Raw genomic sequence first — 22,486 nt, forward strand, 5'->3', positions numbered from 1 at the left:
TGGGCTACTCCCCAGACTGAATGTCATGGATCCACAAAACCCTTACAGCATAGATATAGAGGTGACTCCCTCAATTTTCTAGACCCAGCTACTTGTTACTGGGGTTCCTAATGGTAACGCATAAGGTAGTCTTTGGCTTAGCCTTGTAGCATTCCAGTCATTCTGCAATATTGCCTTGCGACGGCTTGGGTATACTCACCCATTAGGTAATGGTTACATTTCATACTTGACAGGGAACATTACGTTATTATTAGGGCTACTGATTTTCCACGACCGCGGAATCACAGACGGAATCGCAGAATTAGGCACTGGGAATGGAATTCTGCTTTGCAACTCCACTGTTTATATATAAAAAGAAAAAAAGAAAAATTCTGCAAACACTACCGCTGTTATTCTTCTATAAAAAAAATGGGCTGCTTTGAAAACACCATCCAGAAGGCCAGCGATGATTCTTGTATAAAAAGTTTTTGTATCTTTATTTGGATCACTGGTTAACGTGAAAACAGGTGGTTTTGTGGAATGGTGGATTGTCTGTCTCCGTTGCGGCGCTGCCTGCGTGCTGTGTGAGTCGAGTTGTTTAAAAAAAAAAACAACTAGCTGTTTTGGGAGTTCTATTCTGTGGAATCATTTTGGAATATGTACAGAAAAGTACCTGGGGGGAAAAAAAAAAAAAAAAAGATCGTCACTTGAATTTATGTATTCATTTATTTAGTTATCGCAAATCTGTTACTCTGTCACCCGCTCAACATAAGGAAACGACACGGTGTTTGAGGTGAAACATTGTTTTATAACTTATTTCTTATTTATTTAGCTCCTTAATACTCAGTACTCAAAGTGATTTTTTTTTTATCTTTTTTTTTTTGTGTTGCTATAACATGGCTCTCTATAGCTATTGAAAATGGTGACAATTGTAGATTCAACAATGAGTGGACCAATAAATACTTATTTATTTTACCAACTGCATCAAATGCAAAGCCAGTGTGTTTAATATGCAATGAATGGGTGTCAGTAGTTAAGGAATACAATATGAAAAGGCATTTTGAAACCAAACAAGGAGCTTTTGGAAATATGTATCCAGAGGGCACAGTATTTAGAAGCTCAAAAGTGGAAGCAGTGATCTCTTCTTAACAGTTATACTATTAATAGGTCACATACATTTTAATGATTGATATTGTAATTGCAATGATACTCTTAAATACTCACACTGTTCTATTACTAAAGTACTATTCATATGGTAAAATGTGCAAGTCTTGTTCAATATATGAACATTAACCCTTTGTGGTCCTATGTCAGACCCGTAAAGCACAAAAAAACAGAGGAAACCTTTTAATGGCCGAGTGCGACCGATAGGAGCCGAATGAAGCCGAAAAAAAAGGGTGTATCTGATAGCCCAATGCACCAGAGATAACACAGACATAAACAAAGAAGATAGCTGCTTCCGCATCCAGCGCTCAAAGAATATCACAGACATTTGCAGAGCTTTTTGAGATGTTATAATAATAGAATGATGACTTGGATCGCATTACTGAGGAGTCTGGTGATAAAACAAGTGATCAGGAGAGGATTTATCAGTATGCACGTTTACAAAGATATGTGAAAAATACAGCGAACAAGGGTTGGGGCTTGGCTGGAGATGCAGTACTAAGTGTCCTTTTTTAATTCAATGCCTTAAACCTGTTTTACTCTGATTTTTTTTAATTTATTTTTTTAAAACAGAGCATGTAAAATAAAGTATGTAAAAATAAATTGGACCTGACTCGCCTAACAAGCGCTGAATAAATGCACCGCTAAGGGTTAAGTCATGTAATATTTATTATTGCTTAAAAATGTGCAAAACAGAGTAAAATACCCTGGTCTGCATATTGCTAAGTTTTTTTTTTCCCCCAATCTGGCCCCCTTCAATTTTAAAAAAAAAACTAGTTTAAGAGCCCTGCTCTAACTAAAGCAACTATCCGTCCAGGGAATACGAGAAACACATGCAAGGAGATTTACAGCAAGTATAGCGGTTGTTTCAGATCAAACTACAGATGGGAAAGACAAGCGTCCTGGGCATTGTATTTAATTTGTAATTTTATGATAATTGTATATTTTTCTAACAATGCCCCTTGTTTTCGACTAGTATATATTATATTGTAGTATATTGTAATGCCAGCAATAAGCTGTTTTTTCAGTACACCTTTATTAGTTGACTGACCTACAGTACATTGTTACTAGTGGATTGCTTTCATAAAGATTATTCCTGAAAACTACAGTATATCAAGCACTTATTAATTAAATCAATTTTTAATGTAAAAATGTTATGTTCAAATTACATTGTTAATTCTTAATAAATTGGTAAAACCAAAATTGGTCATTTTGAAAAACGGAATTTGCCATTCCCAAGAATGGAAAATCAGGTGCCCAACATTATCATAACCCTGGTACCCTGAAATAGAAATGTAATCATTAACTTTCAAAGTTGCTGCATCCATAACTGCAGCAGGCTTGCAGATGAAATGATGCTGTGACTTGTACGTACAGTCCTTATATATCCTCAGTGGCGGGCATGACTGTCACAGGCACTTTGTGCATCTTTGATATCTATTCAGGTTTCAGGGTCTTTAGGAGGTAGACACCCATTAGGTAATGGTTACAGTTCTATTTCAGGGAACCAGGGTTATGATAACCCAACTTTCCTTCGATTTGTCTTTACCAAGCTTTGAGTGTCTCAAAGCATGACGCAGTCTTCTTTCCATTCATATCATGTGAGAATGTGACTTTTCAACTTTGCCAACCAGCACTTGATTTCCCAGTAAAGCTCAAATCTCAGGACAGAGAAATTGATATATTGCAGCATACTGGATATATTTCAAGTACAGTAAAAGATCTGTTGAGAATGACCAGTGCTAGCCCAACACTGACTTTCTTACTATTCACTCAACGCATTAGAACAGTCCTCTGCCACCCAGCTGTATCAAAATGCTGAAGAGCAAAAAACTTAAGTGTAACCATTTACAAATCTGTTCATGCTGCCCTTAGCATGGCTACTGTACTCATGTCATAACAAGAACACTATTTCTGATCAAGTCCTCTGGGAAACCGAAAACTGTATAAGTTCTTGCTGTTCCAAAATGTAATTCTATCCACACAAACCTTGTTATTTATAAAGCATGTACAGCAGCTACTAATATTAGAATATCCACTAATTAACACTGTTTAAAACGTAAAATATGCTTATGTTATTAGATGGCAATATAGTTTAACGCAAGTATTACAAAATGTAATCTTCTACTTATTTTTAACAACAAATTGGGGATTCACTTAATGATTTTTACAATAAACATTTACAAACCATCGATCATTTTTTTCATATATATATATATATATATATCTATATATATATATATATAATCCCCAGCTGTCCAGGCAAAACCTCCCTTTAAATTTAACCTACATAGTCAGTTTATGTTAGGGTAGAATAAACTAGGCCAGTAGATACATGTTAGTCTGAAATTCGGTTAGAAATGACTAAGACACGTTCAGTCCGTTTGGATCCCCCCACCATGATTAATGGCTTAATTTAAAATTAATGTATATATAGGCCTGTTAGGAGGAAGCATTTAGCTTAAATCGTAATTTTCCTCGCAATTATAAATTTTTGTTAAAGTCTGAACCATCAGTAAGTGTACGTTAAACGCCACGTTACCCAACAGATTTACGAGGTTTCGAAAAAAATTAAAAAAGGAGTAAGAATAGACATCGTCGATTATAGTTTTTGTAATTAAAATATGTTTGCTTACGTTTAAAAAACATCTTAAAGTTAGTTACTGATAATAAAGACACTGTAAATTAATTTCACACCGGTATAACTTTATAACAATAACCCTTACTTGCACAGAAACCCATGTTAAACCGCGCTTTATGTATAATTTCAAACAGTTAAAAAAATAAAAAATAAAAAAACGTATGTGTCGACTTCACCACTTTTCGCGAAAAGCCAGTGAATTATTTTTTTGAGTTGCTGACTTGTTTATTACAACAAGGCCTGCTTACACACTCCGCACAAACAGGCGTAGGCCCACTCACCGTGTCACGACAAGCGGCATTAGCTGAGCTACACATTCAAAACAAAGAATTACTAATAGAAACATAAGGTCGAGACAAAATGCACCACTTACGTAGAAAGTTTCCTGGTCCAGAACAATACCCCTGGCCATAACTCCCTGAGCTGGACAGCCCGGCCCAGGTTAGCTTTGATTTTAGCCAAAATGTCATTGGATTCCTCGTCTAATTTGTCCGAGTAAGGTAAGAGTTTGTTGTAGACTGTCTCTTTCTGAGGGACAAAACCTAATCCCCGAAACTCGTCTGTGTTCATATTATAGTTTTTGATTCGGATTTGCAGCTTGTTTTTTTCTCTCACTTTATCTCTACTGCATATCCCCTAGTATTTTAAGATCTTAGCGAGTCGGCTCTCCATGACATTTCATTAATCTGATGATGACGATGCAAAGTGTGTCAGCAGCTGGGATCTCTATCTGACCTCCGCAGTCACATACACACACACTCTCTCTCTCGCTTTTTCATCACTTCCTGTGTAGAACAAATAAAACCGTCAGGACTACTCGGTTTAATTTACTGAAGCCTATTTTTATTCATAATAGATGCAAAGTTTGTTATTCTCTCAATATTCAAACGGAGCGGTCAAACTAATTGTAGATTATCTTCTAATGGTGTACAGTACACAAGCCTGGACAGGACATCCAGTATATCTTGTTTTTCTACTATTTTGATCGTCATGCGGATGTACTTCTTTTTTGCAGTTTCAGTTTATTTCCTGTTCAATTAGGGATGTTATTTGTAACTGTGCTGTTTGTACGCTAACGACCATTCAATACTGAATAAGGCCCAGTGGTGAAAAAACAGTAGGTGTATTCAAAGTTTCTGAACAGATCTAGGCGCTAATATAACATCACAGGAAAAAAAAATCTAGATTGAGAGAGAAAAAAAAGAGAAACTCTAGTTCAGTTAAGTACATTAGTGTGTATGTCAGTGAAACTTCGTATCGTTGTAATAGCTGTACTTGAACTAGAATCTAAATAATGCAATTCGTTTTAGTGGCGCCTGTAAAGTGGATGAAGCCAAATGTGCTAGTGTTCCTAAAACAGCGTTGGGCGCGTTGTTAAATCCACCGATGTAATGCGGATTCACCAAACCGTTGTTAAATTCACAAGGAGTTGCTCAACGACCTGTTGTTAAATTCACAGGGGTGTCACCGCTGAAGCAGCTGACTCACCCGGGTTGAGAGTCGGTGAACTGCAGCAAAACCAAAATGGCCGCTCCCACTATGGAAGTTTGTCTTGTACGGAGATACTCTTATCAATGTAACTGTAGATTCAGAGACGCAAAAACTTTTGAAAATGGGTATGGAGTTGTGTATTTTTAATAAATATATAATAGCGCTAATAAACATATTGATAAACAATATCACATTTGCCAACCTATCCAGACAGAGTAGCCGACTGAGCTGGTTACGTACAGGAATTCGCTATGAGCGAGAGAACACACACATACACACATATATATAAAATCGTATATGTTATTTATAATTTCATACTTCAAAAAAATGTTACAAATTTGCAAAAAGTGGGTGAACTGTATTTGAAAATACAACTGTATTTGAAAGTGTTTCCTATGGATGTCCCTGATCACCTTCCAGCGCCGAAGACACACCTCTTCAGACAATTCCTGTAAAACTCTTTCCTCCTGGACAATATAGCACTCTGCCTTTTTACTGCACTTATCTCCAATCTATTTTACTGTATTTAATCCTGCACTTAACCCAGTCTATAGTATGTTGTATTTCACCTGCACTCGTATCTAACCCAGATGTAACTATCAACACTTATCTGCTCTTGAACTGCCCACTATCACCTGTACTTGTACTTGCTCTTATTAGGACTGAAGTCATTGTATTTTGTATCTTGCTCTTAATTGTACTGTAATTCTTTATGTATATTTGTATACAACTGTAAGTCTACCTGGGTAAGGGCGTCTGCTAATAATAATAATAATAATAATAATAATAATAATAATACATATTTACAGTTGCGGGCTAGCTGCTTTATGCATTTTAGAGCTCGCCGCAACCTTTCTATTGTTACTCTCAGCTATGTTGATTCATTGCTGTTAAATTCCCTGCACCGGTGAGCACCAAGTGATGTCCCTTGTGACTCAGATTCCACGTACACCGGGAATGCATTATTTATTAATTAATTTATTTATTAATTTAATTTATTTAATTTATAAGTTGAATTGTGTCTGACCAGAACGTTTTAACAAAAAAGGTTAAGCTGTATACAAATTCAAATTCCAAGATAAACACATTAATAAACAAGACACAGCTTTAGTTAACAAGCCGTGTTTTTTAGATGTAATTTTGTTTTTCAAACAAAAACTTACCCACCACTATTTTGCCAATTATGTTTTCTGGTATATGGAAATACAATACAATTACCATTAAAACACAAAACATGAAAACACTTCAAAAAAAGTTTCAGTTTATTGTCATCACAAGTAGTCTAACTTATAATTTGAGAAATTGGGGAGCTGCAGAAATAAATGATTGGTCAATTATGTCTTGTGGCGGGGTGTTCCAGAGGATATATATATATATATATTATAGATATATATATATATATATATATAATATATATATATATATAAACTCACTGAAGCCCATCTATTATATATATATATATATATATATATATATATATATATATATATATATATATATATATATATATATTAGTATATATATTAGTTATTTGCAACATACCGTTGTTTACAATAAAGAGAAGCACAGAACCGTCTTAGAATCTCAGTTTCTAAACTTTGACGTTGTATTTAGGATACCGTAGGACATTTGCTCTCCTATATATATCTCCTAGATAGTTGCAGAATACTCACTAAACACGTGATTTCTGTCGTGACCTTACACCCGTAATGAAGGTTAACACCCGTAAAAGCTGCAGGTTTGATAGGTGCTCAGCTGACAATCTAGAGAATATTACACAGATTTCCACGGTTACTTTGTTCTTTGCACTATGGTGCACTAGTTCCCTCTGGTGGTACTGTGCGAAACTGTTATAAATTTAAAATGGTGATGGCAGTGCTGTGTTCTGTTGATAACACACTGCCCAGGGTGTTCTGTACGTGCAGTCTTTTTTATATAAAATGTTGTGACTTAATGACTTACTTTTAAAACATAATTAATGGCGATAAGGAACCACAACTGACTTTTAGTTCCCTGTCAGCTTGAAAATGAATTAGGACCAAGCAACAGGAAGTTCCTGCTTGTCAATTGAATGTAGCTTTTTTTATTATTGTAATGTTTATTTTTTTAAAGATGCAGTTTCCAACAACAGTGTGCAATTACGGTTCCTGAGTGAATGCACTGCATCTTTCCATACAGTAATCCAGCTTCTGTACATGCTTTTCTAACTATTTGGGATGAGGGTCTTTTGGTTTTTATATGGTTTGTCCCAAGTGAGCTTCCGGCGTTCCTCCAGGTTCTGGTGCTGCCAAGGCGAATATTGAATATTTTATTTCTTTGAGTATCAGATGTAAGTATTTCTTCCTTCTTGATTTGCACTGTAAGTTATGCCTTTAAGCTGTACAGAGTTGTTGGTGGCTGAACTGGGGCAGCTTGTACTCTAAAATATGTATGCTACATTCTACGGTTGTATTATGTTTTATTAAACATAATAAAAGCTTACTGATTCCAGATTAAACAATGCGTATTTAAAAAAAAAAAAAAAAAAAAATACAATGGGGGTGTGTGATTTAAAAGTTCATGTTGACTAGTTCACTGTGACCTAATTTTTCCACCATAAAAAAGATATTGCTGCTCTAGAAAGAGTGCAAAGAAGAGCGACCAGAATTATTCCGGGCTTAAAAGGCATGTCATATGCAGACAGGCTAAAAGAATTGAATCTGTTCAGTCTTGAACAAAGAAGACTACGTGGCGACCTAATTCAAGCATTCAAAATTCTAAAAGGTATTGACAATGTCGATCCAAGGGACTTTTTTGACCTGAAAAAAGAAACAAGGACCAGGGGTCACAAATGGAGATTAGACAAAGGGGCATTCAGAACAGAAAATAGGAGGCACTTTTTTACAGAGAGAATTGTGAGGGTCTGGAATCAACTCCCCAGTAATGTTGTTGAAGCTGACACCCTGGGATCCTTCAAGAAGCTGCTTGATGAGATTCTGGGATCAATAAGCTACTAACAACCAAATGAGCAAGATGGGCAGAATGGCTTCCTCTCGTTTGTAAACTCACACACAGATGACATTCCCAATATATTATACCTCCAGGGGTTACTATGTTTTTGTTTACAAATCACCTCATTCAAGTTTAAGCCATTCCCTCATCATACACTTGAGCAGCATCAACAACAAAATCCACCTTGTGTGCCTTACTTTTTCACAGTATTCATAAATCCAAGCCCAGTCAGCTGTTTTCATATGTGATGGTTCAATTATTCTTTTTTTCTGGTCTGTTTTCAACTGACATCATGCTTCCATGCAAGTCATAGACCTGGAGCTCATTAGCATTGAACATGCTGAGTCTCTGGGGTTAGTGCTGACGTTGTTTTCCTCTCCAGCTGCATCAATAGGACTAAACTGGAAACTGTTTTCCCCATTGGCAATGTATTCCTGACCAAGGAGGGTTAACGTTTAGTGCCCTTTTGTAAATAAGGCCCATTATGCCTTTTATGAGACTTTTTAAAAAATTTTTTATGATGAACTCCAGCACAGCTTTTTTGTTATGAAATACACAATATTCTCTTAGGCTTCAGTTTTAGATGCTGTACTTTGTTTGCCTGTAGAGGATGTGAATTCTTGGAGCATTTTAGTGCTGTATACACCATAAATAATAGAGGGTACAGAAGCAATAAACCATCCATGTATTCTAGAGGCATGTGTAGTGCAAGTGGAGAAAGCTACTCTATATACAGTGCCAGAATTAGGTGCTGCAATGACAATTTTGTTTTTCTATACAGAATTAATCAAACAACACATGCAAAAAAAAATAGTGTGTAATGGTTATAGAAAAAAAAAAAAAAACTTTATTTCTTAGTCTAGATAAGAACAAGCTTGGCTTTAATTCTGTAAGAAAAGGGGTTGTCTACTGACTGTGTACACTGTATATCAAATCTTTAAACATCCATCCGTCATTGTTTACTATTTGAGACCGGCAAAAAAGCTGGTCTCATAAAGCATAGCTGGTGTGGATGGGGTTAAATCGCCATCCCTGTAAAGCTGGTGGGAATGTGGCTGAAGCCTTAATAAATTCATTGTTTAATAGGTAATTAAGGCTCCAGCCACAGGTATAAAAGACCCACTCCAAGCTCATTAAAGGAGAGTATCTAAGAGTAGAGAACGGGAGCGAGGAGGTAAATTAAATAACTGAGAAATATAACAATTGCTAAGCATGCTTAAACACCAGCACGATACTTATTTGTTATTTGTTTGGCCAACGCACCTTTTTGTTTGTGTAGTTTTGTGTTTGTTTAAATCTTGTATTGTCTGTTATTTAATAAAACACTGAGTGTCACTGCGCCTCAGTTTCACCCGCCATTCATCGTTGTGGCTTTGTATTTCTGGTCTGAGGTCACCCCTGCAGCCATCCCACAAGAACCAACAATGTGAATTACCCACACCCCTTCCACAGGTCCACATTTAATGTAAACATTGTAAACCCTCTTTTGTTTTATACATCGTATACCAAAATTGCTGCTTATTTTTCTAGGTGTGGGTGTTCAGCCTGCTAGATGGCCAACAGTATCGCTTAGTAATTCACATAGTTTAGTGTTTTTACATATAGCCACTTGCAAACTTTAATTGGCACACCTGTAACAGAACCACAGCTGGCAAGAAAAGATGTTAGACATTTATTAAAAAAAGATGTACAAACCTGTTAACAAGGTACCTTTTATTGTCTTCACTGTTACTATGAGCAGATTGAATGGTAATACTATCATAACAGATCTGTCTGCAATGACATGTCAAAATTGTGGAGGGAGCTACAAAAAGAATAGGGTGGGGGATAGGAAGTTTGGTCAGGATGGGTATATTATTCTCCTTTGTACTTCAGTGCAATGGAAATATGCTTCCACTCCCCTCTTCAGAAAATCAGCCATTCAGCACTGAGAATCCGCTTAATGAATGGCGGTGAATCAATGATGATGATAGCAATTGCAATTGCAGATGATTTATGACTGAAGGGCGCTCAGGGCCCGAGTGAAATATAAATCTCGTCTCGTCCGCGGGTGCCCGACAGCTACCTGTGCGAGGCTAGCTGGAAATACATGAACAGATACATGCACACCAGTGCCACAGATAGGACGTGGCTGTAGCCACCTCTCCCCGAAATGACGAGGCTGCCAAACCATGAATGAATAATGAAAAATATTTAACGCTCTCCACAGTGGCACTCTGCCACCTAACCCCCAAATATTGAATTTAATGAAAATCAGCAGCTGAGACACGGCCCGTCCCCCAGAGTATGACTGCGCCGTGGGAGCGAGCCCAGCCTCTCAAACCCGACCACTCACCCTGCAGAACTACTAAATACGAACCGCTCAGCACTCAGGTAAGGAAAAAACCCCTAAGCACATAATTTTTTATTTTTTTAGGGGGAAACCTCAGGAAATCCGTGGCAGCCCTTCCTCCAGGCTCTAAGGGGTCAACTCCCATTTCCGCTTCCCAGTGCTTGACTGGTTTAAGCATCACAGTTGCTGAATCCTGTGCAATACAGCATGGCACAACTAATAACGCAAGTATTGATGTTAATTTAAAAACCAATATAATAATAGTAATAATAATAATGTCTACAAGGTACTGTTACCTGTCTGCTGCTAAGAAAATTCAAAAGTAATTATTTTTTTCTCTCCATAGTGTAAAAAGAATTTTCCAAATGCCTAATTCTCATGTCAAAACTCAGAAAACAAGTTTTTTTCAAACATGAATAGTTACTGTGGAGTATTTATCTATAATGATGTGGAATTACTGGCTCTCTCCCTGTAGGTTTTCTGCCTGCTTACTTCAATGTTTAAAAACCACATTGCCCTGCTACAGGTTAATCTGACAGCATTGGCAAGAGCCTGTCACCATTTTAATGGGCAGGCATGTTGCTTGACAGAGATACTATGTGTGGTTGCCAGGTTCGTGTTCACATTGCATGTTTATCCTTAAATTGAAGCCACGGGATGCAAGTACACTCAAATTTACAACCGGGTCTAACATCGGCAAAATGAGTGTTTTCTAACATGTGAGAAGACTGTAGGCAGTTTAAGTTTGTATGTGCTTGTTTAGAATAGGTTATGCGATTCAAATGAATACAATATTTTATTATTTGCTCCCAGTCAACTTAGTATAAGTGCGGCTAATGATTTTGGTAATAATTACTGGACAAGTGATTTAAATCCCATAGCCACATTTGACCCTCCTTGTGACATAAAATCAAAGTTTCTTCATATGAGCACGATTTCAGTAATGGAAATGGAAATATATATATACAGCTCTGAAAAAAATTAAGAGACTGCAAAATTATCAGTTTCTCTGGTTTTATTATTTATAGGTATGTGTTTGGGTAAAATGAGCATTTTTGTTTTATTCTATAAACTACTGACAACATTTCTCCCAAATTCCAAATAAAAATATTGTCATTTAGAGCATTATTTGCAGAAAATGACAACTGGTCAAAATAACAAAAAAGATGCAGTGTTGTCAGACCTCGAATAATGCAAAGAAAAGAAGTTCAAATTCATTTTTAAACAACACAATACTAATATTTTAACTTAGGAAGAGTTCAGAAATCAATATTTGGTGGAATAACCCTGATTTTCAAGCACAGCTTTCATGCATCTTGGCATGCTCTCCACCAGTCTCTCACATTGATGTTGGGTGACTTTATGCCACTCCTGGTGCAAAAATTCAAGCAGCTCGGCTTTGTTTGATGGCTTGTGACCATCCATCTTCCTCTTGATCACATTCCAGAGGTTTTCAATGGGGTTCAGGTCTGGAGATTGGGCTGGCCATGACAGGGTCTTGATCTGGTGGTCCTCCATCCACACCTTGATTGACCTGGCTGTGTGGCATGGAGCATTGCCCTGCTGGAAAAACCAATCCTCAGAGTTGGGAAACATTGTCAGAGCAGAAGGAAGCAAGTTTTCTTCCAGGACAACCTTGTACTTGGCTTGATTCGTGCCAAAGCTGCCCGATTCCAGCCTTGCTGAAGCACCCCCAGATCATCACCGATCCTCCACCACATTTCACAGTGGGTGCGAGACACTGTGGCTTGTAGGCCTCTCCAGGTCTCCGTCTAACCATTAGACGACCAGGTGTTGGGCAAAGCTGAAAATTGGACTCATCTGGAGGTGCTTCATCAAGGTTTTTTGGTCTTTGTGAAGGGCCCATGAATCAAGCCAAGTACAAGGTTGTCCTGGAAGAAAACTTGCTTCCTTCTGCTCTGACAATGTTTCCCAACTCTGAGGATTGGTTTTTCCAGCAGGGCAATGCTCCATGCCACACAGCCAGGTCAATCAAGGTGTGGATGGAGGACCACCAGATCAAGACCCTGTCATGGCCAGCCCAATCTCCAGACCTGAACCCCATTGAAAACCTCTGGAATGTGATCAAGAGGAAGATGGATGGTCACAAGCCATCAAACAAAGCCGAGCTGCTTGAATTTTTGCACCAGGAGTGGCATAAAGTCACCCAACATCAATGTGAGAGACTGGTGGAGAGCATGCCAAGATGCATGAAAGCTGTGCTTGAAAATCAGGGTTATTCCACCAAATATTGATTTCTGAACTCTTCCTAAGTTAAAATATTAGTATTGTGTTGTTTAAAAATGAATTTGAACTTCTTTTCTTTGCATTATTCGAGGTCTGACAACACTGCATCTTTTTTGTTATTTTGACCAGTTGTCATTTTCTGCAAATAAATGCTCTAAATGACAATATTTTTATTTGGAATTTGGGAGAAATGTTGTCAGTAGTTTATAGAATAAAACAAAAATGTTCATTTTACCCAAACACATACCTATAAATAGTAAAACCAGAGAAACAGTAATCAGTGGGTGTTCATTCATGGAATGAAATATTTTCTTACATATAAATCATTTCAAAATTTTATTGACCTGAGCTGGCACTTGAATTGAATTTAAGAGATTGGGAGCCAAATGGAAACTGATGCAGAACTCTCAGAGTTGGAAGGTTGTGCACACATTAATGGAAATCTTATGCTCAAGAAAACCAATTTCATAGCAGCTGGCAAAGGGGACAGGGAGAGTAAAACAGTGCAGAGTAAAATGGCACTGTGGGCCAGGAGACTGAATTGCAGAGTAGAACTGATAGGTGAAAGGAGCCTAGGACAGAGGATGAGACGATGCCTACTTTCCAAGTGAGCAGTAAGGTATGACAAACAGAAAACTTTGTCATTCAATATCAGTATATTGATGATAGGAAACACAGAGTAATCTTGGCAGTGTGCATTGGATCAAAAATTATATCTTACAAGCTGGCATATTAAGGTACTCTGAGGCTTTTATAGCTGAAAACTAAAGCCGGTTTAGTTTCTTGATTTTTATGTCACAAACATAAACATTATGATGTGCCCATCTATAAAAACGCTGACTGCGCTATGACTCATTAACTTTAATAATACAATTGAAACGGTTTTCCATTAACAGGCTGTTCTTTTCTGTTTTCAGAATCCCTTTACTTCCTACTTCTCCTCTAAACTTTGAGCTTGTGAAGGGTGAAAACTCCAAACCTGCCTGTCAGAAAAAATCGGGTATTTCAATTTCTCATCATTCTGTACTGACACACTGATAGATATATATATATAAAAAAAGTGTGTCAGTGGCAACTGATTGAAGAGGCAAACAAGTAGACAACGAGTATAACACTGTATACAAAACACATCATGCCCCTGAATATTGAACCATTATCAGTGCCCAGTTCTTTATACATCAAGACTTAAGCTTTCTTATTTAGTAACAACTTTTACCACATTTCTTTTGGTTTCATTTGGTTCTTCCCTAAAATGTTTTCATAGTCAAGTTCCATATGCAGATTAAAAGTATTTATGTAGTTTCAATTGTTGATAACGCTTTATTTTGAGAGACCGTAATTGTACAGTACAGTGTACTGTACATTGTTTTACATTACACTGTGTTGTATCTGCAAGAGAAAGTACACTCGCAACATGATTCAACGTAGCCACCGAATATTTATTAAACATGTTATAAATCATTAATTCCCCCCCAAAAAAATAGAACCTATTGTGGTTTAAATGTTTAGAATGCTTTGTCAGTGATATTTTGAGCGCTCTCTCAGTAAAATAAAAATTTAGATGAACCAAAGACAGTTTGTAGAGTGCATTAATAAATACCCAATGCCATATCACCTCTCTAGAGTCCCAAGACACCCATGATGAGAACTGAAATAACTGACTGACTGTCAGATACATTTCCATCCCAAACTTTATGAATACCATAAAATAAAATAAATGTTAAGTGTAGCTGTTTGGAAGTTCAGATCCTTCCGATCTGTATATATTTGGTCCCATTCTGCATGTGCCCCTTGTCAATAAATGCAGTCTTAAATTGGGTAGTTTGTGTCTGGCTTTGACCAACAAAAGGTCATGGTTTCTGAGCCAATAATTCTTACCACAAGGTTGAACTAAATATTTTTGTAGCTTTAGTACTTGAAAATGTAATAAGAACTCAACTTTTATCAGTTAGCCTTGCTAAACGTCTGTAAATACAGCATGTAGTTCAGTAGGATTACAAATCAGCATCACACGTGATATCTTGAATATCATATTTATATCATATCATAGATCATATTTTGAATGAAACTAAAGTGTACCAATAACCTTTTTAATTCTTAACAACATCTAATAATAGCAAAGTATTTTCTTGACACTGGTATTTTAACCTCCTGGTAATGGCAATTAAAAGCAAACAGCAAAGAAAGAGCCTTGATATCTCTGTTATGCTACAGTGCAATGATTGAAGAATGCAGGTACACCCCCTTGAAAGGGTTCTTCAACTGCCAACATTCAAATGTTGGAGGGCTATAAGTGTAGATGTGCCTAAGTTTCCAAGAAGATTGGTTTTCAATATAAATGCTATTTTTTATTTCTGCTATTTTTACATTTTCCCTGCTGTTATGTGTTGGCAGATTAAAAGCTATAAACTGTACACTTGCAGGACAGATATAATTCATATTAGTATACTTATTGAAATGACTTTAGTGGCTTCATTTAAAACACTGTGTAAAACTGTAGGCCTGAATCTCTATCTGTTTCCATGTAGAAAATAATAATATTGTCTGCAGGTTAGCACACCATTTGTGTCATCAGTTATGTTGTCATAACCACTTGTTCACAGTTACTTTTGTGTGAAGGGTTGTCCATCATTTTCTTTTAATCCTGTGAGGAAACTTTTTGGAAATATAGCATATATACAACACTTGGCTTGAGAGACCAATGCGAAATCTACCTGCAGACCGATGGCTGCACTCACTGCTGTGAGGAAACAACCATGGGTCTCAGGACATAAAATAATAATAATAATAATAATAATAATAATAATAATAATAATAATAATAATAATAATAATAATAACAACAAAAAACAAAAATAAAACATATGTAGCGCATTTGCAACATGGGGTCTCACAACAGCACATTGTTTTTAAAAGCTTTAGATCCTGATGTCCATTGTGCATTAATCAGCTTAGATATGCTTCTGCCAGACCTTTGCATGTGATGAAATTTCTGTTTAGAAATGGCAAGCTTAGCCTTCTGTGTTTTGTCATGTGTCTGAATTAAAAAAATACAAATGAATTTATGTGGCTAGTTCCAGTGCATCATTCGTTTTGGCAGCTTTGGTCTGTTTTAGGACACAGTAGCTAACGAGACAGTGGTTTAAATATCAGTGGTTGTGACAGCAAAGGTTTAAAAATGAACTACTAAAGACTTTTCATGTTTAGGGGGTAGAGAGCACAAGGGATGAGATCAAAAGCCTGTGCGTGACTTTAACATTATTCCGCAAACCACAAATTTTTCCAACCATGCCATTTCTAAATAACCCATAATTAATATATATCTGAAGTTTACCTTGCCAGAATGGGTTAAATTATGGTTAGAATATGCTTTGTTTATTATTTGTTATGAATAAGGCCCTGTGAAAATCACTGACATTTTTTTCTTTAATTCACGGCAGTGGAAAGTATCGTATTTCGCGGAATGTGCACAGAACTATTTTATAAATTATGTGTACAGGTTATTATTTTTTTTTAAACATCAATTATAGAGATAAATCCACTGACATCAAAATAAACGTCAAAGTTATTCAAGCACTTTACAATAGCTTGTGAAGCAGTGTTAGCCTGTGTATCTGCAAGGACAGCTTTCAGTTCTAGTACGTCAGAGGTACTGCAAAACAAATAGAATGTGTAACAAATACTGATCTTGAGCATCAGTCAACTCGTCTGTGAAAAGCAACCACAATGTTTTATCAATTACATAATCTCCTGCTTGTGATACTTGGCAACGTTAATAAGTATTCATGTCTCAACTGGGCCTGTCCATCGCTGTGTAAAACTCATGCTGGATACTGATTTGCATGCTCTGCTGCAGACACATTTTTATCCTTTTTAGAGACATCCATTTTCTTGTTTACGGTGTGCAGTATTTTAATTTCCCGCCTAGATTGCATATAGTGACATGACATAATCACCACACAGCACTACTGTATGTGCATGGTGAATAGCACACACAGGCACACAGCAGAACTGTACAGTTTTGTTAATGTGATTTTTTTTTTTGTATGAAATACAAATAATAATTATGAAATAATTTATTTGTATTTCTTAAGTATATTGTAAACATCACGGTACTGGGCTAATTTAACGATTTCCGCAAATCTTCTTCAACAGTCTGCATCACCTAGCACTTGTAGGCTGCTTTTAATCTCTGCAGATTGCTGCATGCTTCTTGCTATAACTTCCCCCTGCTTTTTTGAGCTATAAAAAAAAATGAGAAAGGAGAACACGACCCGCTGGCGAGTCCAGTCTTGTTTTGCAGCTGCTGCTGACTCGAGGGCTTTGGGCGACCTCAGTACACCCAATCGGTGCGCGGCCTAGTGCCCCTACAGGACACCAATTACTATTGATTTTACTGTTACAGTCGAGTGTCTCTCTTCTACTGCATTGCAGTTTAAAAATAAAAAAGCAGCGTGCTTCATTAGGCTACCTTATCATTTAACACTTGCCTAACTTTTAAACTTAAATGTAATGTGCTGTTGCATGGGAGTAGACTAATTATTAATCAAGATTACAGATATAGCAACACAGATTATTTGAGTCAGCTGTTTGTGTTGTGGCACTGCAGTAGACAAGCAGTTACCCAACACTCCCGCACATCATCCATTGGTGGAGTTTTGACTGCGGCAACTAGAGGGATATCTATGGCAGGTTGTAGCAAAAGAAGGGTAGATTTCACAAAAACAAGTTTATTAGTTTCATATAAAAAAAAAAACAGCTGTGCTAATAAAGGATGACAAATATCATTCCTGTTTCTTGACATGACGTCTTTCAATATCATTAAGAAGCTGGCCATCAAAATGATTATTACATGCTAGTGGTGCAACAATTAACCGATGCATCGATTATTTATCATCTGTCCTTAAATTTCCCGAGCTTTGATTACATGTTGGTGAATCGATACATCAAATTAGAACCCATTTTGAAGTCTCTTGTTGCCGGTTTGCATTAAAACATTGAGTGTGTGTGAGAATGCGTTTCTTTTAGTGTTTGTACAGTAGATAAACAACGTCAGAACATTGCTAGGATACACACTGTAGGCCTCTACATTCATGTTGGACAAGCTGTCCAAGACAATTCATGTTGCCATGTCCATGCTTGTGTTGTTTGTGATGCAACCAAATATTACAGCACACAGTGTTGGCAAAAAGGTTGTCCACACGGTTCTTCTCTCTTTTATCTTTCAAAAGCAGTATCATTCAACCTACCTTGGTGTTGCTGTGTAGCCAGATGACTTCACTTTTATGTGGAAAACAAGGGGCTGATCTTTAACAGAACTCTTCACATTTGTATGGAGAAAAGAGAAATGTAATAATGTATAGCCAAATAAAACAATTAAAAAAAAAAAAAAAAAAAAACACTTTCTGAGCAACGTTTGGTACAAGATTCAAAAATTGTCATGTATTGCTGTTTAATTGTAGCTTACAAAATGTGATGATGTAACCTAACATTGTGTATTTTGCTATCAAACCCTATGGAGTTTGGAGTTATTGGCCTTCTTCCAGATGTGATGGCATTATACAGGTCATTTTGTGGCATTCTGTTTGAGGCCATATTAAACCTTGAATATAGTGTTCTAATTAAATGAGGTAATTTTTTCCAGCTCCATTAAATCCAATGTAGTTTCAAGCAAAACAGTCTTCACAGGGTTACTCATATTATTATTCTTAAGATCTGAGAACATAAGGACAGTATACAATATAACAAAAAGAATCCTTTGTCTTAAAACTGTCCCTTTTTTCATGAAGTTCCAACAATGACAAGTAAAAGCAATGACAACTTAAAGTCTGATAAAACACACTTATCAGGCATTGTTTGGACATAAAATTTGACTGCTTAGTTACAAACTGAAAAACAGCTCTATTTCCTGTTTAGCTGTGTGCAATTTAACACCCCAATACATTAATCTCTACCAGAACACAAAATGACCGAGGCATTTAAAATGGTTACAGCTTATGAAATAATGTCATAAATCATATATGTTGTGCACATCCTTACCGACATGTGTACTTTTGAAAGACATGATATTTAATAAAAAATAAAAAAAATGATATCAGGTTTTATTTAGTGTAGTATTTCATCCATAGCAATAAAACACTGAATGGCAGTACATGTAGTCAACTACCGGTAGGAGTAAATATACAAAGTAATGGATTACATTGAAAAAATGCAATGCTATTGTTAGTCTCATGCTATTGATTTTTCAAGTAAAAGTAGTCCAGCTTCTTGCATGTTTAGCAAGATTACACAATGGCATTTTTGGTAGGAATTAGGAACTATGAGGTAGTGACTACCTGGATGTAATGGGATATTTAACTAGAGTTCTTAGAAAAAAAAATGGTTGGAATTATTGAAAGTGTTATAAAGCTGACACTTGAATTGTTGTCCTCAGATGTAAATTAGTGTCCACACGAAACCAGAAAGCTGTTGGCCTTTTCATCATTACACGATTAAGCCAGTGAGTTTCATGCACATGTTAATGATAATTCCATTACTTTACTCAAACAGGAATAATAGCTCCTGAGTCTGCAAGTGCAACAGTCGGATTATTCTGTATGAATGTTTACACTGATGATGTTCCCATCCCATCTTGCCAAACCTGTGAGGGTGTGTATGTGTTCTTTGCAACTGGAGAATCCTTTACAATGCCAGTTGAAATGATGAATTTTAAATTGGGTTGTCTGCTGTTACGCCTTGTTCTTTTCAACAGACCCAAGTATAGCTCTATTAGAACTTTGTAGAGCTATGCAGTTGGGCGGAGTCTGGACAGAATTTTCCAAAGGAGTTTTGCCCAACAAAAGTGGCCTGTGCTTACTCCTAACGAAGAACTATAAGTCTGGTTGGCAATGTTTTTTAGTAACTGTCACAATATGCTTGCTGGAGAACAGAATGATTACAGGAGAAATTAAACCACCTGTGATTGATCAAGATCTTAACATCATATTTATAGTTCATGGAAATATTTTTACACAGCTCATGCTTTACTAGTTCTGTTCTGTTCTAAACATTTGATCACAAAGTAGGTTAGCCAAACTGTAAAATAAAGTATTTATGTGGTCTTTAACATAGCCAGATTATTTTTTATTTTTTTATGTTTTTAATTTAAGGTGCTGTTCATTCACATTTTTTAAACAACACATAGCTGATGCTGTATAGACACTTCATTCAATACATAGAACATTTTTTTAACACAGCTGGCTTTAATCAGTTTTTTTTTTTATAATATAGCTTACCTAATTGCAGTTCATTTTGATGAGTGCTGTTTGAAAGCCAATTAATAAAATAATAAAAAAGAAAAACAATTTACAACTTTGACTATGATTGTGTACAGCATCTAACCATTGAACTTCAAGGTCTTGATAATTTCCTTTTTGTTTTGTTTTGTTTTTCTCAGACAATGGAAAACAACTTGTGTGTGGTCTTGCAGACAAATCCATTTTTGCTATACAATTCGTCCCTCACCAGATCTCAAGCTGGCTATACAGGTATGCTGAGTGTTACTTATTTTAGCTGTACTGAGTGTTTTTGGAAGTTTTGACTGAAATTTATTTCCATGAAAACCCATGAGCTCAGTCCAAAGTCTTTTTCCTGCTCGAAACGTAAACTTGAAAGCTCCTGGCTTACTAAAAATCTGTACTGATCATCAGCCAGGATGTTTTAACTCCAAATCTGCTGAGAATTTGGTCCAAATTCTAACATTTTTAAGTGTAAATCATTGAACATTTTTGAAGTTTTGCAAAAAAATGTCAACATTTATCTTAAAGTTTTATTATTATTCCAGTTCCAGTATTATTAACACATTTCTCTTTTAAAACAAGTATGCTTATTTCTTTTGATAATTCCATTAATGTACATTTTGACAAACCTTGCCTCACTGGCCGAGGCAGGGGCACGGCTGTTATTGCAAATTCCGTGCTTGCTTCCTCTGTTCTTTCTTTCCCTGCCTTTTCTTCATTTGAGCATCTCGCCATCAAGCTCCCCTGTCCCGTGTCCCTCACCCTTGCTGTTATCTACCGTCCATCTAAGAGCAACTCTGCTTTTATTGCCGAGTTTTCAGAATTCCTCTCCCTCGCCTGCACTTCTACTGACAAAATCCTACTACTAGGTGACTTCAACATTCCCCCTAGTGACCGACTTCAACATGCTTCTGGACTGTCTTAGACTCTCTCAATCTGTCAACGTCCCCACTCACACCCGAGGGCACACCCTGGATCTGCTCATCACCAGGTGCCTTGATATCTCCAATCTGTCCGTCTCACATATCGCTCTCTGACCATTTCTTAATTCTTTGATCATATAAACACTGGGACTGGGGCGGATTACATAACAACAGTACTCCTGGAAGTTAAAGAAATGTCTCTTTATTCCCTTTTGTTATGTGAGCAGGGTTGAGGGAGCTTTTGGTGTTACCATGAATTATGTTCCTTATCATTTCCAGCTGGATCAACATTCCTTTATTGAGGAACACCACAACACTCTTCCTGTTGCTCCTGTTTCACATAGCTTTGTAAGGTTTAATACTGCAGCACGCCAACTTTAGTTATTTTGACATTAATTTAAAAACATACCAATACTTATTATTAACAGAATACTGGATGGCTGTTCGTGAAGTACCATGGTGTGGTTTTAGGACAGGCAAAAATAACTGCTGAAACTTAGTCAGACTGTGCTTTTTTATGGACAGATACACAACTAAAGACAGCTTTAACAGTGGAACTGCTTGAACTCTATACTTTATTTACTGTTATTTTCTTTAGCAATAACACATAGATGATATTTAAAATGTAGCATCTTATTTGCCAAAATATACATTATAATATGCTTTCTATTGAATTTTAATGTGTTTAATTTCCACTAACACTTATTTTGTCCAGCAAACATGCACCACAGAACATACATTTAGTTCAGTCTTTATAATGCTAGTCCTTTCGAAATTCCTTGCACTTCCAGGTTTTAAAATTACTGTGAGTCAGTGTGCAGCAAGGCAGTACATTCATGACTCTTGAAATGGAGATGTTTAGAATTGTATTAAATATTAAAGTGAACACAAGGGGGCAGCAAAGGAAAGTCAAATAATATGTTTATTTGGACTCATCTAATTGAATCAACCCCAACATGTATTGTTTAACTTACATGCATGTGTTTATTTTGACATGCCTATACTGTTGTTGTGCATAATTGGTTTTGTATGTATAATTTATTGTATAAGATATGCTTAACTTACCATACCTGAATATACTAAGAAACACCTATTGTGAACCTTGTCTGAAGGTCATGTAGTCATAACAGAAATTGCCTCTTTCTGCATCTGAAGACAAGATGTTAAAAATCTTGCCAGTCCAGGGCACTTAGCCAGCTCTTGTATTGGTAATTTACAGATATCCTATTACTAAAAAATATACATATTTTTGTTATTTTCTATTCAGTACAGCACCAGGAGACAGTTCTTGGCAAAATCCTGTGCAGTTTGTTTTCTGTTAATTTCTGGTGCTGTTGGCAAAAACAAGCAAGGCAATTTAAAAAACAAACATTTGCTGTGTTCTGTTAAATTGTAAACTGTAATGGTTTGTAAGTTATTAAAAATATATATACACACACACA

At 36.4% G+C, this 22,486-nt stretch overlaps 1 protein-coding gene across 2 annotated transcripts in view; it reads right to left on the reverse strand.

The window, feature by feature from the left end:
* Positions 1-4,752, reverse strand: part of LOC121316710 (proteasome activator complex subunit 4-like) — a 54,967-nt gene extending 50,215 nt beyond the window's left edge. For both annotated transcript variants that reach the window (XM_041251806.1, XM_041251805.1), the window contains exon 1: positions 4,158-4,752. In XM_041251806.1, the coding sequence (XP_041107740.1) occupies positions 4,158-4,354 (197 nt within the window). In that variant the 5' untranslated portion in view covers positions 4,355-4,752. The remainder of the gene's footprint in view (positions 1-4,157) is intronic.
* Between the last annotated feature and the right edge of the window lie 17,734 nt (positions 4,753-22,486).

Source organism: Polyodon spathula, chromosome 6, assembly GCF_017654505.1.
Source record: "Polyodon spathula isolate WHYD16114869_AA chromosome 6, ASM1765450v1, whole genome shotgun sequence".
Lineage (NCBI taxonomy): Eukaryota > Metazoa > Chordata > Actinopteri > Acipenseriformes > Polyodontidae > Polyodon > Polyodon spathula.